The 15,570-nt window shown below is 41.8% G+C and overlaps 1 protein-coding gene across 4 annotated transcripts in view; it reads right to left on the reverse strand.

The window, feature by feature from the left end:
* The window catches only part of LOC127451245 (protein CLEC16A-like), a 111,331-nt gene that overhangs the window by 61,939 nt on the left and 33,822 nt on the right, over window positions 1–15,570 (reverse strand). For 3 of the 4 annotated variants that reach the window (XM_051715775.1, XM_051715779.1, XM_051715778.1), the window contains 2 exons: window positions 14,853–15,078; window positions 1,080–1,194 (listed from right to left, as the gene is read on the reverse strand). In XM_051715775.1, the coding sequence (XP_051571735.1) occupies window positions 1,080–1,194; window positions 14,853–15,078 (341 nt within the window). The remainder of the gene's footprint in view (window positions 1–1,079; window positions 1,195–14,852; window positions 15,079–15,570) is intronic. The other variant, XM_051715776.1, reaches the window with a different exon arrangement.

Genomic DNA, 15,570 nt, shown 5'->3' on the forward strand with positions numbered 1-15,570 from the left:
TTATAGCTCGGTATGGAGAAAATACATAAATACAGCTTTCAAGATCAGCCTGAACACATCCCGGGGCATTTTCCGTGGAACATGCTGAATCTAAACAAAGGAGGTAAGCTGCACTTCAAAGGAACTGAAGATAAGATGCAGACTGCAGGGCCATCGGGTTCAACGTTAGGATCCACTAACAGTATAGAAACTCACAAAGCACAATCTTGGACAGTGACACAGTTTGCATGAATGCTCTCAACAGTATGTTGCTTTTCAGTTCAAAAGGCAGAATCTATGACTATTCAACATGCCAGAAGATATACACTACTCAGTGGTAGAAATGCTACTGCAAAAATACCAAGCATCACAAATCTGACCTATAGGACTAATTTGATGTTAATTCACTCTCTAGCTTGTGTGTGTTTGTGTGTTTACGTTTTTCTATCCCCCCCCACCCCCTACATGTTGGGGAGAAATTTGCTAAAAAATGGCCTCTGAGGTTAGCTAAATCTCACAAAACACTCTTTTGTGGATGTCAAAAATAAACTCAATTATGTTTTAATGGCTTTTTTTTTCTTTCAAGTAGGTGAAAGAGTTAGTGATTAGTGCAATTGTTTAAATATTAAAACACTTTCTTGTATCCCACCTTAATATGCAGCGTTAACTTTTAGTAATCCATTCGCAGGTTGATTTTCATGAAAAGTGTAAACACCGGCTCTGATGCACAAGCACTGCTCTGTTTGTTTGAGCATTCAGACCAGAATGAAGTTCAAATTTTGGATCAACCAATGGCATAAGTTTAGAGAGGGACGATTTTTTGTCAGACCAATGGAAGACGGGGAATTTTCAGGAAACCTATTTGAAAAAAGTTATTTTTGCAATTCCATTTGATGACGCTAGTGACAAAGAAATACAAACTTCACCCTTAAGTCTAAAAATTTTAAATAGTTTCTTTCAGAGGAAAGGTTTGGTTTTGAGATTCTGTAATGATTACAAATAGTGTTATTTAAAAACAATATAAGTCTATGTTAGCCCCCATTTATAAAGCTAAGTAAACCCATGTGTGTGTAAATATGGGTGTGCGTGTGTACATGTACCTGCTCTTCTGGCCTTCTGATCGAGCGGCACTCTTCTCCTCATCTGTAATGTTTTGTTCTGTTAACGTGGACACTTCTGAGATTCTACATTTTTCCATCACCACCATCTCAATCTCTGCAAAAACACACACATACAGACACACACATACCACATAGCATAAAACAACAGAGCTGGATTTTGGCATTACTGTGCGTATCTCAGATGTCAGCCTTGGAAGATCCCTGCACCAAACCTATCAGAGATATCTGAGGTTGCTTATAATAGATTTCCCTTTAAATAATTTTATATCTGCAGATAGTTTATATATACTGTTCCAGTTTCCCTTGAAATTAGTTTATATCTGTAGACAGTTTATATCTCCTGTTCCGGTTGCTGCCGGCACGCTGCATGAGTCTGTTTGCTCATAGTTTGCTACCCTGCTAGGCATTGCTTCTTCCTCTGCGTTCATAGTTTAATCCTTTTTTACCACGTGCTTTGTTTTTTCCCCACTTTTCTACTGTTTCAACTGCGTGTTTATTACCGTGCGCACCGTTTTCTTTTCTTTTTTCCGCTTATCTACATCTCGCATTTCGACTGCGTGCATTCATTTTCTCTACTGTGTTTTGCATGGATTATTGCATCAGTCTCAAACATCTGCTGATCAGGAACCTCCACAACAACAGCAAACAACTGTGTGAGGGATTCACATAGATTTCAAACCCTCACCGCTCAAGAACAACCAAAACAACAACAACAAACAATTGCAGTAAGTAATGGCATCCGCTCATGTAACTGCTTCCAGCATTACATGCCACATGTTTACTATAGCTTCTTCCATCAGCAGTGATGGAATTACATGTGATAAATGTAAGGATTTAGTCAGGCTGACGGAGAAGGTTAATGAGTTAGAGACACGCATCCAAATGCTAGTGGAGGTCAGTGAGAAAGAGAAGCCGGTAGATACTGTGTGCAACACACACTTTGGTTCCGGCTGTAGAGCCCCCGCAGTAGGGCATTTGGGTGATATCTCAGCGGCATACTCGCTCAGCAAAGCGACACCACTCTCCCATTCCTGTTAGGATTTCCAATAGATTCTCCCCACTCAGTTATGCACCCACTGAGAATCATGTTGAAAGCACCCTTGTTATAGGAGAATCTATTTTAAGGAACATGGAAACAGAGACTCCAGCCACTATTGTTAAATGCATTTTGGGGGCTTGGGCGTCTGACATAAGATCAAATTTACAAGTGCTGTCTAATGCTAAATGTAGATTTTCTAAAATTGCTATTCATGGCGGCACTAATGATGTCCAGCTTCACCAGTCGGAGATCACTAGAGATAATGTTAAAGAGGTGTGTGAACTTGCCAAAACGATGTCAGACACTGTAATATGCTCTGGCCCCCTCCCTGCTCGTCATTGTGACGAGGTTTATAGTAGATTGGTGTCACTGAATGGCTGGATGTCTGAGTGGTGTCCGGAAAATAGCATAGGATTTACAGACAATTGGAAGAGTTTTTGGGGTAGACCTGACCTGCTAAAGAGAGATGGACTACATCCCTCCAGGGAAGGTGCCGCTCTCCTCTCTAGTAATTTGGCTCATAGTCTTCCTAGTGATAGTATTTGACTAACTGGGGCCCAGGTCAGGAAGCAGACAAACTGGCTATTCCGAATGTCTGCTAGCTGCCTTGAGACATCACACAGGTCACATAAACTACTACACATAGAGACTGTATCACCTAGATATCAAATAGAGACTGGATCTGTTCCCCGAACTACCAAACACAAACCCCTCACTAAATCATTTAGAAAAAATCTGATTATGGTAAAACTTGAAAATAACAAAAGAAAATTTAAGATAAACATCATATAAAAGGTAAGGCTACTAAATATTAGATCTCTTTCAACCAAAGCACTAATTGTAAATGAAAATATTACAGATCATATGGATGCATGGATGCACTCTGTTTGACTGAAAACTAGCTTAAACTGTGCTGTACCAACACAAAGAGGCACCAAAACACTTTCCCGGACTTGTAGCTTCAACATACCACGATGGTGGAATGACTTTCCCAACTCCATCAGTGAAGCTGACTCACTCCCTGTCTTCAAAAAACGACTAAAAACACATCTTTTCCATGAGCACTTAACCAGTCATAAAAAAAAAAAAAAAAAAAAAAAAAAAATACAATTCTTGTTGCACTTTTAATCTGTTTTGAATACTATTCTGATGCTAGTGAAACTTTGTAGTATGGCACTTTTCATACCACCGTCTCTTTAAGATGATTCGCTTTTGTTTTCCTCTCTTGTAAGTTGCTTTGGATAAAAGCGTCTGCCAAATGAATAAATGTAAATGGTAAAATGAATATATCAGTTTAATTAATCTACTTCCCCAGGTTATTGTTATAAACATGAGCCTCGTCTGAAGGGTCGAGGAGGCGGCGTTGCTGCAATTTACAGTGAAGTTTTTATGTTACTCAGAGGACAGGACATAAGTTTACGTCTTCTTTAGAACTAATAATGCTTAATGTGACAATGACAGATAAAAATAAAAAATCTCTGTCATCTTTTGCCTTTGCTACAGTATAAAGATCACCTGGGCCGTATTCTGATTTTCTTGGTGAATTTGCAAATTTTCTATCAGCTCTAGCAGTTACTGTGGATAGAGCTTTAACTGTTGGTGAGTTTAACATTCACATAGATAATGAAAATGACACTGGGATTAGCATTTATTGATATTCTCTTGGAGTCAGACAAATTGTGACAGGACCAACTCATCACCATAATCATATGCTAGATTTAATTCTGTCATATGGAGTTGATGTTGATACTATAGAAATTCTGCCGCAGAGTGATGACATCTCAGATCATTACCTCGTCTCTTGTATGCTGAGATCAGCTAATGTTAATCTACACCATGCTATCGTTCAGGTAGAACTAATCTTTCGACCACCAAAATAGCTTCACTAATAATCTTCCAGATTTATCTCATATACTCAGTAAGCCAAAAAGTCTAGAAGAACTTGAAGTAATAACAGAAAATATAACTACAGTCTTCTCTAGCACTCTTGATAGTGTCACACCCCCTCAATTAAAGAAAATTAAAGAAAAAAGCCCCACACACAATGACCACACTCATGGTCTCAAGAGATCAGCTGAAAATGGAGCACAAGAATACAAAATTAGAGGTATTTTGCGGTGCATGGAAGGATAGTGTCTGTAGCTACAGCATATTTTAGCAAACTCAAAGGAAATAACCACAACAATCCTAGATGTTTATTCAGTACTGTGGCTAAATTGGTTGGAATAAAGCCTCAACTGAACCAGATATTCCGTCGCAGCACAATAGTAATGACTTCATGAATTTCTTTACTGATAAAATTGAAATTAGAAATAAAATTGGAACTAAGCAATCGTCTGTCACAGTATCTCAAAAAACAGTGTCTCATAATTTTCCTCATGAGCAACATCAATCCTTCACTGTCATAGGTAATGAAGAGCAAACAAAATTTATCGAAACATCAAAATCCACAACATGTAGGTTAGATCCAATACAAACTAAGCTCTTAAAAGAGGTATTCCCTGCAATCTTAGAACCTCTTCTTAATATTATTAACTCCTCACTGTCCTTAGGACATGTCCCTATAAACTTTAAAATGGCAGTTATTAAACTGCTTATTAAGAAGCCACAGCTTAATCCTGGAGAATTGGCTAATTAGACCAATTACAAATCTGCTGTTTATGTCGAAAATACTAGAAAAGGTAGTCCTCCCAACTATGTTCATTTCTACAGAGAAATAGTATATATGAACAATTTTAGTCAGGATTTAGGCCCCATCACAGTACAGAGACTGCACTTATTAGTGTTACAAATGACTTGCTCTTATCATCTGAACGTGGCTGCATTTCTCTTCTAGTGCTTTTAGATATTAGTGCTGCCTCTGACACCATAGATCACGACATTCTCTAGAATAGGCTTGAGAATTATGTTGGCATTAGTGGACATGATTTAGCATGGTTTAGGTCCTATTTAGCAGACCACTACCACTTTGTCTGTGCAAATGAGAAATTGCCAAATCAAACAAAAGTATGGAGTGCCACAGGGATTGGTTTTAGGGCCTCTGCTTTTCTACTTGTATATGCTTTTCCTGGGAGATATTATCAGGAATCATGGAAAAAGTTTCCACTGTTATGCCGAAGATACCAAACTTAATATTTCTTCGAAACCCGACAAAATTTCACAATTCTCCAAATTAGCAGAGTGTATAAATGAAATCACAGATTGGATGGCCAGAAATTTCCTTCAACTCAATTTCGACAAAACAGAGGTTCTAATTATTAGACCAAAACCTCTAAAAATAAGGCGCTAAAATATAATTTGACTCTCGATGGATGTACTGTTACATTGTCTTCTACAGCAAAGAATGTAGGTGTTATATTTGATACCAATCTGTCCTTTGAAAATCAAATTTCCAATGTTTGTAGAACAGCATTCATACACCTCAGAAATATTGCTAAGTTACAACACATGCTCTCTGTTGCTGATGCCGAAAAACTAATTAATAACCTCAAGACTAGATTATTGAAATGCATTACTGGGAGGATGTCCTGCAAGTTCAATAAATAAACTTCAATTGGTTCAAAATGTAGCAGCCAGAGTGCTGACTAGAACCAAGAAATATAATAATATTAGCCCCATTTTATCATTGTTACATTGGCTACCTTTTAAATTTCAAATGAATTTTAAAATTTTGAATGGTCTAGCTCTGCAGTACTTAAGTGAACTTCTATCATGCTATATTCCATCATGTTCATTACGATTGCACAATTCTGGCCTGTTAATAGTTCCTAGAATATCAAAATCCACAAAAACAAGGTTGATCCTTTTTTACTATTTGCTTCCTAAACTATGGAATAGTTTCCCTAACACTGTTCGAGATGCAGACACACTCCCTCAGTTTAAGTCTAGACTAAAGACGCATCTATTTCGCCAGGCATACACCTAATTTATCCATCAATTCAAAATTAGGCTGCTTTAGTTAGGTCTGCCGAAACCAGAAACATTTATCATAATCTATAACTCTGAAAATTGAATGGCATCTACGCTAATATTATTCTATTTGTTTCCCTGTCTCAACCTCGGGATTCATATCCCGAGGTAACCAGAGCCGGCAAGATCCAGCTCTGTTCCTGTTTGATGTCAGACTCCACTGCTCTGAGTGATGACGACTAAATGCAGCTGGTGCCAGCCAGACATCACTTCAGTCTATTACAATGGACTTCAGGGTATGAACTGATGACAGCTCCAACCATAAGACATGGTATACTTCATATGCCACTGCCTGAACCTTGGATTTAGGATAGACCTCACCGAAATGACCTGCTGGTTAAACTACAATGCACCTCACTGATCTCTGCCTTCATCACCTTGGTCTAATGATGGACAACACTCTTAAAATTGAATAAACAGACTATCAATTAATTGCCAACAAAAGCCTTCGTCAGCCAACTAACAAAGGACAATGCATCTATGTGAACTTCTGCAGTTAACCCAGGATGAACTTCAAAGACATTAGTCATTAATCTTACAGTTCACACAAAATCTTTGTTTAAACACTGGCCCTTAACACTAACTTAGTTTACTAATTTTAAACCATGACTTGCACTGCACATAAATAACTAATATTGGCATTATATTCATGCTGTTTAGCCAGAGGGGAACTAGCCTCCACAGTGAGCCTTGTTTCTTCTAAGGTTATTTTTCTCCATTAGCCAAAATCTTATGGATCTTATGGATCTTATGGAGTTTTGTGTTTTGAGTTTTGTGTTCCTTGCCATAGTCGCCTTCGGCTTGCTCACTGGGGTTCTAAATACAATTATTATTTTTTATACACAATTTACTAGCATATTTCATCAAACTACACAATGATGACTTGAAGACTTTATAAATATTACAGTTTCATTTTCTGTTAATGCGTGATTTTCTGTAAAGCTGCTTTGAAATGATGTGTGTTGTGAAAAGCACTATACAAATAAAAATGACTTGACAAGGTATTTTTATCGAAGAAGGAAATGTCTCCAGTTACACATGTAACCTCTGTTCCCTAAGATGAAGGGAATGAGACATTGCCATAATTCCTTCTAGACGACTTCATTGAAACCCTTATTCAATCTTCTGATTGGCAATGGCGTCTGAAACGCACCCCTTTAGCGTGCAGTTGGCCTATATAAAATAACACCATTTATTCAGAATTTTCTGACTGAGGGACAAGAGTGAGTCACTTATATTATGAAACTCTGAAGTAGTAGTGCGGCTAGCTTTGGCAATGTCTCGTTCCGTTCATCTCAGGGAACCGAGGTTATTTGTGAAACTGGAGACGTTCCCTATCGATTCAGTTCACTTGACATTGCCGTAAGCACTATGGAGAATGGTATCTCATCACGCCAAACTACGTGACATTACACTCCCAGAGTTATAACACTAAATAGAGATAGTCATAAGGAGTCACAGGCCGATGACTTATAAGTCATATTAAAGTGTATAGGAATAGTCACACATGGCGGATGCCAGATGGAAACTAATGTAGTGTGGGATCTATATAAAACATATAGATATACACAGTATGGATTATTAACCCTCTCACAACAAGCTTGGGAAAGTAGGTTTTACTTCTTATGAGAGTGTTTATGACTTTAAAAGAAGCAGTTCAACAGCATATAATTAGGTGGCTGTGTTGATTATAGTCAATAGCCCACATGTATTAAGGGCTTGGGCTCACCCGCTTGAAAGCAAGGAGCACTCTATACAGAGAGGACTTATGAAGAGATGGATGCCACGTACAGGTTATAAAACCTCGCAAATGTGTTTTGTGAGGACCATTCCGCTGCCAAACATATGGCCTGTAAGGACACACCATTTGTCCACACCCATGAAGAGGCCATGCCTCTGGTTGAATGTGCTTTGACACCAATAGGGCAATTCGTGCCCTGTGATTCATAAGCGAGGGCAATTGCATCAACGATCCAGCGAGAGAGCCTTTGATTGGAGACGGATATTCCTTTTGTGCGTCCTTCATAAGAAATACAGAGCTGATCTGACAGCCTAAACTGAAGGGTGTGCTCAACATATGTATGCATTAACATATGCATAGATTGCTCTTCATCTGAATAAAATGGTGGGGGAAAGAAGGCTTGTAAATGAACCACCTGAGCCCTGAAGGGCATTGATAAAACCTTAGGCATGTAGCCTTTTCTAGGTTTAATGGTGGCTTTTGACAGATCTGGACCACTATCGAAGAGCCAGCTTCCAGGGCATAGTATGCTGAGATAGTCACTACATAAATCTTGAGCGTTGACGGGGTAAGACCAGCATCCAGCCGCTCTTGAAGGAATGTCAAAATCTCAGCTATGGGGCAATTCACCGGGTTTTTACCACGTGAAGAGCACCAATTTGCAAACACGTGCCGTTTAAGTGCATAGAGGTGTTTCGTGGACGGTGCTCTAGCATGTAAAATGGTATTCATCACCAACTGAGCCAATTCTGGCTTGTCCGATGTACTCTGCTCAGGGGCCACACGTGTAGGTTCCACAGCTCTGGCTGTGGATGCCAAATCGTGCCTTGTGCTTGAGAGAGATGGTCTCTCCTCAGTGGTATTTCTCACGGAGGGCCGTCTAGTATTTCTATCATCTCTGGAAACCAGGAATGATTGGGCCATTTTGACAAAATTAACAGAATTGTTTCCATGTCCTCTCGGACTTTGCTGATAACAGAATGAAGTTGCCACACCAGGGGAAAACATATACTTGCGTTTTGCCGGCCATTTGTGAGCCAGCACATCCACGCCCAGCGGGGCTTGGGACATGGAGTATCAGAGGGGACAGTGGGCATTCTCCGTGGAGGTGAATAGGTCGACTTCTGCTTTCCCGAATATTTCCCAAATCCTCATCACCCCGGTAATACTCCCTGGCATGACAACAGATCTGCTCTGAAATTCAGATGGCCCGGGACATGTGTCACATGCAATGACGGGAGATGACACCCGATCCACTGGATGAGGCGTTGTGTCATGCTCATTAATTGTGGCGATCGGAGTCCACCCTGGTGATTTATGTACGCCACTACTGTTGTGTTGTCTGAACTAATCAGAACGTGGTGATTTACAATGTTTCTGAATGAAAATCTCTCAAAGTTAGAAAGACAGCCAGTAGTTCTAAGTGGTTGATGTGCCATGCCCGTTTCGCACCTTTCCAGGTGCCGAAAGTCAGGCATCCATCGCATACCGTGCCCCAATCGGTGTTTGACCCAGCATAACATCCTGATGGTAGAAGGCCGGCACTGTCCATGGTGCTAGAGCAGCCAGACAGCAGCAAGTCACCGCAATGCACATGCGCCCGAGGCTCTAGGCTCGATGTGGAATGTGCCACTTGAGCCAGTACTGGAGAGGTCTCATGTATAACAGACCTAACATTATGATGGCTGCTGCCATAAAACCCAGCATTCTCTGAAATTACTTCAGTGGCAATGTTTTCCCCAGTTTGAACTGAGACAGACACCAAAGAATGGTCGTACATGCTCGTTCGTGAGGTGCGTGCGCATGCTCACAGAGTTGAGATGAACCCCTAAAAGGGAAATTTTCTGGCTGGGGAAAAAGTGTACTTTTCACCCAGTTGACATTCAGACCCAGATTTTTCAGATGGCAAAGCAGCAAGTGTCTGTGTTCATTCAATAGTGCCTCGGATTGGGCTAGTATTAGCCAATCAAATGCAAATCTCAAAACCGCCTGTGATGCGGTGCAATTGGGACATGATAAAACGCGTCCTTCAGATCTATTGATGCAAACCAATCCTGAGGAAAGATGTGCAATAAGATCTGTTTCTGAGTTATCATTGTGAATCGGCAGTTCGCAAGCATGCGATTCAAGCGTCTTAGACCCAGAATGGGCCAAATCCCGGTGTCTTTCTTTGGAAAGAGAAAATAATGGCTGTAAACCCCACTGGGTGTGTCGCAGTCTGGGACAGTATCGCGTTTTTTGTGAGGAGACCGTTAATCTCTGCGTGCAACACTGGCGCATCCTGTGGTCGGACCACAGATTGCAAAACGCCAGTGAGGCGAGGTGGCCAGCATACAAACTAAATCGCATAACCGTGCTCAATCGTTTTTAACACCCAGTCTGACACGCCCGCGAGGGCTCGCCACGCATTTGCGCAGCGGGACAGCGGGCTTCTTAATTCGCTCGCTATAGGTAATAGAGCGCAGCTCACCATAGGTAAGCAGTTGAACATAGTGTGTGGGATGTATGATACGTGAAGAGGAAATGTCCCTTTTTCTGAGATTGTGTGAGTGTCCCGTGTTTGTACAACTGACGCTTTTTCTCTTTTGTGAGAACAACCTCTGTTTGAGTAAAACACACAGAAGTAAAATTTTGAACAATGTCCCATTCCCAATGAACAGTAATGGGGAAGAGGGGAGAAACACTGTGCACCTCGAATCGAGCCTTCATTGGCTCTGGGCCGTGAATAATGGCAAGCTCTGTTCTCCTCTTCACTGGGCTGGGCATGTCAGGAACGTTTTCCATCTGCGCGTTGTTTGCGCAGAGACGGTGGGTGCTTACGCTTGGGCCACAGTTTGCATGTCTTCACAGACAGCTCAACAGTAGCTTTCGGCTGCGCTGGGGCAGCGAGTGATGGATTCTTTACAGGGCACTGACCGAAATTAGATCGGGAGCGTGCCGGGAAAGTGAAAGTGCTACTTCTCGTTGGCAGAAACGTATCATCGCTTGAGACTGCTTTTGCGACGCAATGAAGCACTCTAAAAAGCCTACCTCGGCACTGCCAAAGAGACTGTTGGGCATCACCAGGGTGTCCAGGAGGGTGGCTTTCTTTGCGTCACGCATCTATGTGAGAGTTATCCAAATATGCCAGTCCAGAACCACCAGGCTGCTCATTGCTTTGCCGATGGCCTAAGCGGTAGCTTTCGTGGCTCGCAATGCCAAATCTGAAGCGGTGCGGAGCTCTTTGAACAGCTCTGGATCGGGGCCTTGCTCATCCATTTTTTTGAGGAGCTTAGCTTGAAAAACCTGGAGCATGCTGTGGAGTGCTGAACCAGCTTGGCCCGCTGCTGTATAAGCTCTTCCAGCCAGTGGGGATGTCAGTCGTCATGGCTTGGAGGGGCGGGCGGGGCGGGATTTCCATCACATGGCAGTATTATGGCAGAGGTGAGCTGCGACTGCCTGTTCCACCGGGGGAAGCTTTGAGTTGCCTTTTTCCTCTGCGTGGTCCACTTTATTGAGGACGGCAGCATCTCCAACCTGAGTACGTGAAAAGTAGGGTGCATGACAGGTCTTTGTTAGCTCCGCGTGGACCTAAGGGAAGAATGGTGTGCTCTTCTGGACCACGGTCTGCAAATGTAATGAGACCGTGCGCTCCAATAGAGGGCCGGAGCTCATCACGTGCATATTGCACAGACAAGGATGTTAGATCGGAAGTTCAGGAGGCTCACAGTGCTTGTGCCAGCATGAGATCCTCCTCTAATTCTTCCAGCTCAACCTTACTGCCCCGCCGTACCTCCTCATGTGGTCCCTTGGGACTTAACACAGAAGTGGCAGGTGGGAGGGCACGAGAGGCTGGATCTTCCCTCAGAACGTGGTCGATCCTAGAGCACAACGTCCAGAGATTCATGCCCTCGCAGTGAGGGCAGTCTGCCTCCATGAGAGCTGCTTGTGCGTGGGAACGGCCCAGGCATTGAACACAGCTCTCACGCTCATCAGACGGTGGGATGTCCTGTTTGCACTTTAGTTAATATTGTATATATGTATATATATATATATATATATATATATATATATATATATATATATATAAATGATACAGTAACTCCAGCCGGAGCGCAGTGGAAAACAGGTAGAATTTCACTGAAGCACCGCACTGATCAACGACGAGTGTCTGAAGCGAAGAACCCGTTCACCGAAAGTGTCTTCAATGGTGATGTGGAGAACTCTTCACCGGAACACACAGGGGAGCGAAAAGCCTCTCGGTGCAGGCACTGAGCATAGGCGACGAGTAGTCCTGTTCGCATCTTGCTGAGAAGTTCCGTCTGCTATAAATGTATATCGGTGGTGAAGCAGAAGGGTTCCAAGATGAAGTTCGTAGTCTTGAAGGAAAAAAATTCTGAAGAAATGGTGATTGAGCACCCGCTTATATAGACCAACTGTGCACCTAAAGTAGTGGGGTTCAGACACCATTGCCAATCAGAAGATTGCCGTGATTGAATAAGGGTTTCAACATAGTGCTTACGGCAATGTCGAGTGAACTGAATCGATAGGGCACCACTTATTTGTATTTTATATCTTCCAGAAGTAAAACTAACAGACACAAAGGAATGTTTTCTAGAGTGAAACATAGTGACTGTTGTAATTATAGGTAACAGCATCAACAGTGCAGACAAGTGGCTGGCTAGACCCAGATTAAATCTGCGCAATGTACGAGAAAATATGTAGAATGGATTTCAATATAGTAAAACATGTTAATCGGAGATGGCTTACTACACTCGTATTGATAGCTGAAAGATCATAAAATTAGCCAAAAATTTACTTTTTATTTAAACTACATTTATTACAAACTCAAAATGCATTTTTTTACAAAATACAGTTCTAATGAGCAAGGGACACAAAATGTGTAAAATTTTGTAAATGATGGACATTCGAATGATTTGAAAAGCTGGAATTAACAATAATACTAAAGAATACAAATAATTGTGACAACTCATGAACATAGTAAAAACGTGAATGATGTAATGTATGCGGTGGATACATTTTTGGATATAAAAGTTACTTGTATGAAAAGTCTTAATCAAGACTTGTTATTAGCTGTGTGTCACATGGGTTTATGTTACAGAAAACTGTGGGGGCTAGAGGATTGAGAGAATGACATAACACAAAGGCAAGACATTGTTCACTTTTCCTCTCAATTCTGTCAATTCCAATATGCCATATTAAGGTGAGATTAGAGTTGCTGTAAGCAATTTTAGCTGTTCTAAAATGTCCACAAACTGAGCTGTTAGCCACACGTCCCTCTTTCCAAAGCCCAGCACTCCAAAGATATCAAATTAGCTTTATTGAGACCAACATCGAGCAGAAACAGTTGTCAAAACAACAGCAGCAAAATAGCACCCTCGACTGACAACTGTTATGAGCAACATGGAATAAAAATGGAATTAAGCCTCAATATTCCGTTGCAACTACAATACTATGAGAACACGCAAAATGATTGACAGGCAGAAAGCGTCAGAGATTGCGGCCCGAGGACACATTTTTATTTGCTGTTTACAGAGTCTAGTGCCGTCACAGAGACAGGTGAGATATCTCACAACACTTCATTTATCTTTCACGGAGTAGGAAATATTTTTTGCATTCATTTTCATGAAAAATAAAATTGCTTACAGCACCTTTAAGGTTGAGGGTGGAGGTGAGGTTCTGCCCAGCTTGGAGAAGTGGAGAGCACAGAATGAATGTGTACCGTGTCGGAACAAAGGCATGGAATGAAACGGCAGCCAAAGTGGAGTGCTCTCGCAATGGACACAATGTGATTTAGTCAAGTAGGACATATTCCTGGATTAACATCCTTTGTGTATCATGGAACAACATTCCTATTAAAGAATCATAGGCCAAACCATAACCAATCCCTAAAATACGAGTGTAGTTCAAGCCACTTACCTCAGCCAAAAGACTACTATCACCCCCAAAAACTCTGATTATTTGAAAGGAATGTTGTCCAAAGGCCAAAAGGGATGTATGTCCTTGAATGTTTACTCACCCTCATGTTGTTCCAAACCTGTATGACTTTCTTTTGTGGAATCCAAAAGGAAGTGTTAGGCAGAATGTAAAGGACTGACAACCTCAGTCACCATTCACTTTCATTACCAGCTCTTCCACTATAGGGCAATCAAAAATAGCCTCGGACCTCGAGCCGCGAGACGAAAATCAATCTGCTTTCCCACCATTGGGCCAATAGCCCAGCAGCGTAGCCCTAAAACCCGCACTTAAATAAGCCGCCCTGGTGCTAACGTCACACCCCCTTCCCAGTTCACAAGCAAGAGAGAAGCTCAAGCTGAGGTGTCAGAACTCTGGAGACTAGCTAGCCCTCGAAATGAACACAGATTTGTACTGTACCTGCAATTTTTTTAAAGATTTCTTTTAGTTGAGTGCTGGATACACAATTTGGCAAGCTCGACAGCAATATACTTAATAACATCTTTGTTTCGGCAGATGCCACAGACCTGATGTTGCACATTTTCACCAGCCCAAATATTTAGAAGAGCCTTGATTTCATCTACTGACCAGTACTGATGATTCTCCATTCACCATGATGACAGGTAAGCTGGTAGCTAGATATGAAAAATTGGGAAATGAGTATCTAGGCGATGAAACCTCTGACCTGACTCAGCGAAACTCCGCCTTTGACACAGACCCTGCCTCAACCCCCAGTTAGCCTTTTTTGGCCCAAGAATAATCGGCGGGCCAAAGGCCTTGGCCCTGAGGAGGCCACGGAAGTGACAGTGGGAATGCAATTGGCCCTAAAAATCTTTGTTTGTGTTCAGCAGAAGAAAGTCATACACATCTGGGATGGCATTAGGGTGAGTAAATGTTTTTGGGTGAACTATCCCTTTAAGACCACAACTTGAAACAATGCAGCTGTTTGAGTCAGTTGTGAGAGTAGAGCCACGGCCGAAGTGCGGTGCGATTCCATAGAATGGAGGGTCAATCAGTGATGCTGGGACATTCATCTAGTGCTACTCACCTTCCTTGTCCCCACTTGTCCTGCTGGCCTTTGAACTAGCCTCTGTACCTTTAGCCTTCTCTTCATCTGGCCCCTCCTCTGATCCCCGTTCTTCCTCATCTTCCTCTCCCACGTTCTTGTAGTTGGGTCTTTTCTGGGCCCTCTTCCTCCCGCGTTGACGACTCATCTCCAGTGAACGCTCCAGACTCTCTGGTGGCTTGGTAAAGCGACGCACACCAGCACTGCTCTAAAATGAAATAAGAAGTGGATGAGGTGTATTACAAACATTCATCTTTTAAGGCCCTGTTAACACCTGGTTTTAAGATGCGTTTGGGCAATCCCACACAAGTGGATCACAAGTGGACAGGCCAGACACATCTCTGTTTCCACCTGGTCATATTTTAAAATATAGTTTGACCACTTGTGTTCGGATTTCGAATGGAGGGTGTTTGATTTTACAGCGGCATGCATCAATCACTATGTCAGTGTGTTACCGCATGATAATAGAGCGCAAAATTAAGAGGTGCAAACAGGGCCCAAAGGAACCAGTTGTCTTTTAATACCTTGATTTCAGTCGATGAAATATTATATCAAGAAATAGGCTTTTTGTGAGTCTCAAAAACCATACTGGAAAATTATATATAAAAAAAAAAAATTACAGTACACTTATTACAGGGACAGTCCCCCTGGAGTTACATGCCTTAACCCTTTAAGCTCTGAGTGTGTTTTTAAAGATACC

This window comes from Myxocyprinus asiaticus, chromosome 14, assembly GCF_019703515.2.
Source record: "Myxocyprinus asiaticus isolate MX2 ecotype Aquarium Trade chromosome 14, UBuf_Myxa_2, whole genome shotgun sequence".
Lineage (NCBI taxonomy): Eukaryota > Metazoa > Chordata > Actinopteri > Cypriniformes > Catostomidae > Myxocyprinus > Myxocyprinus asiaticus.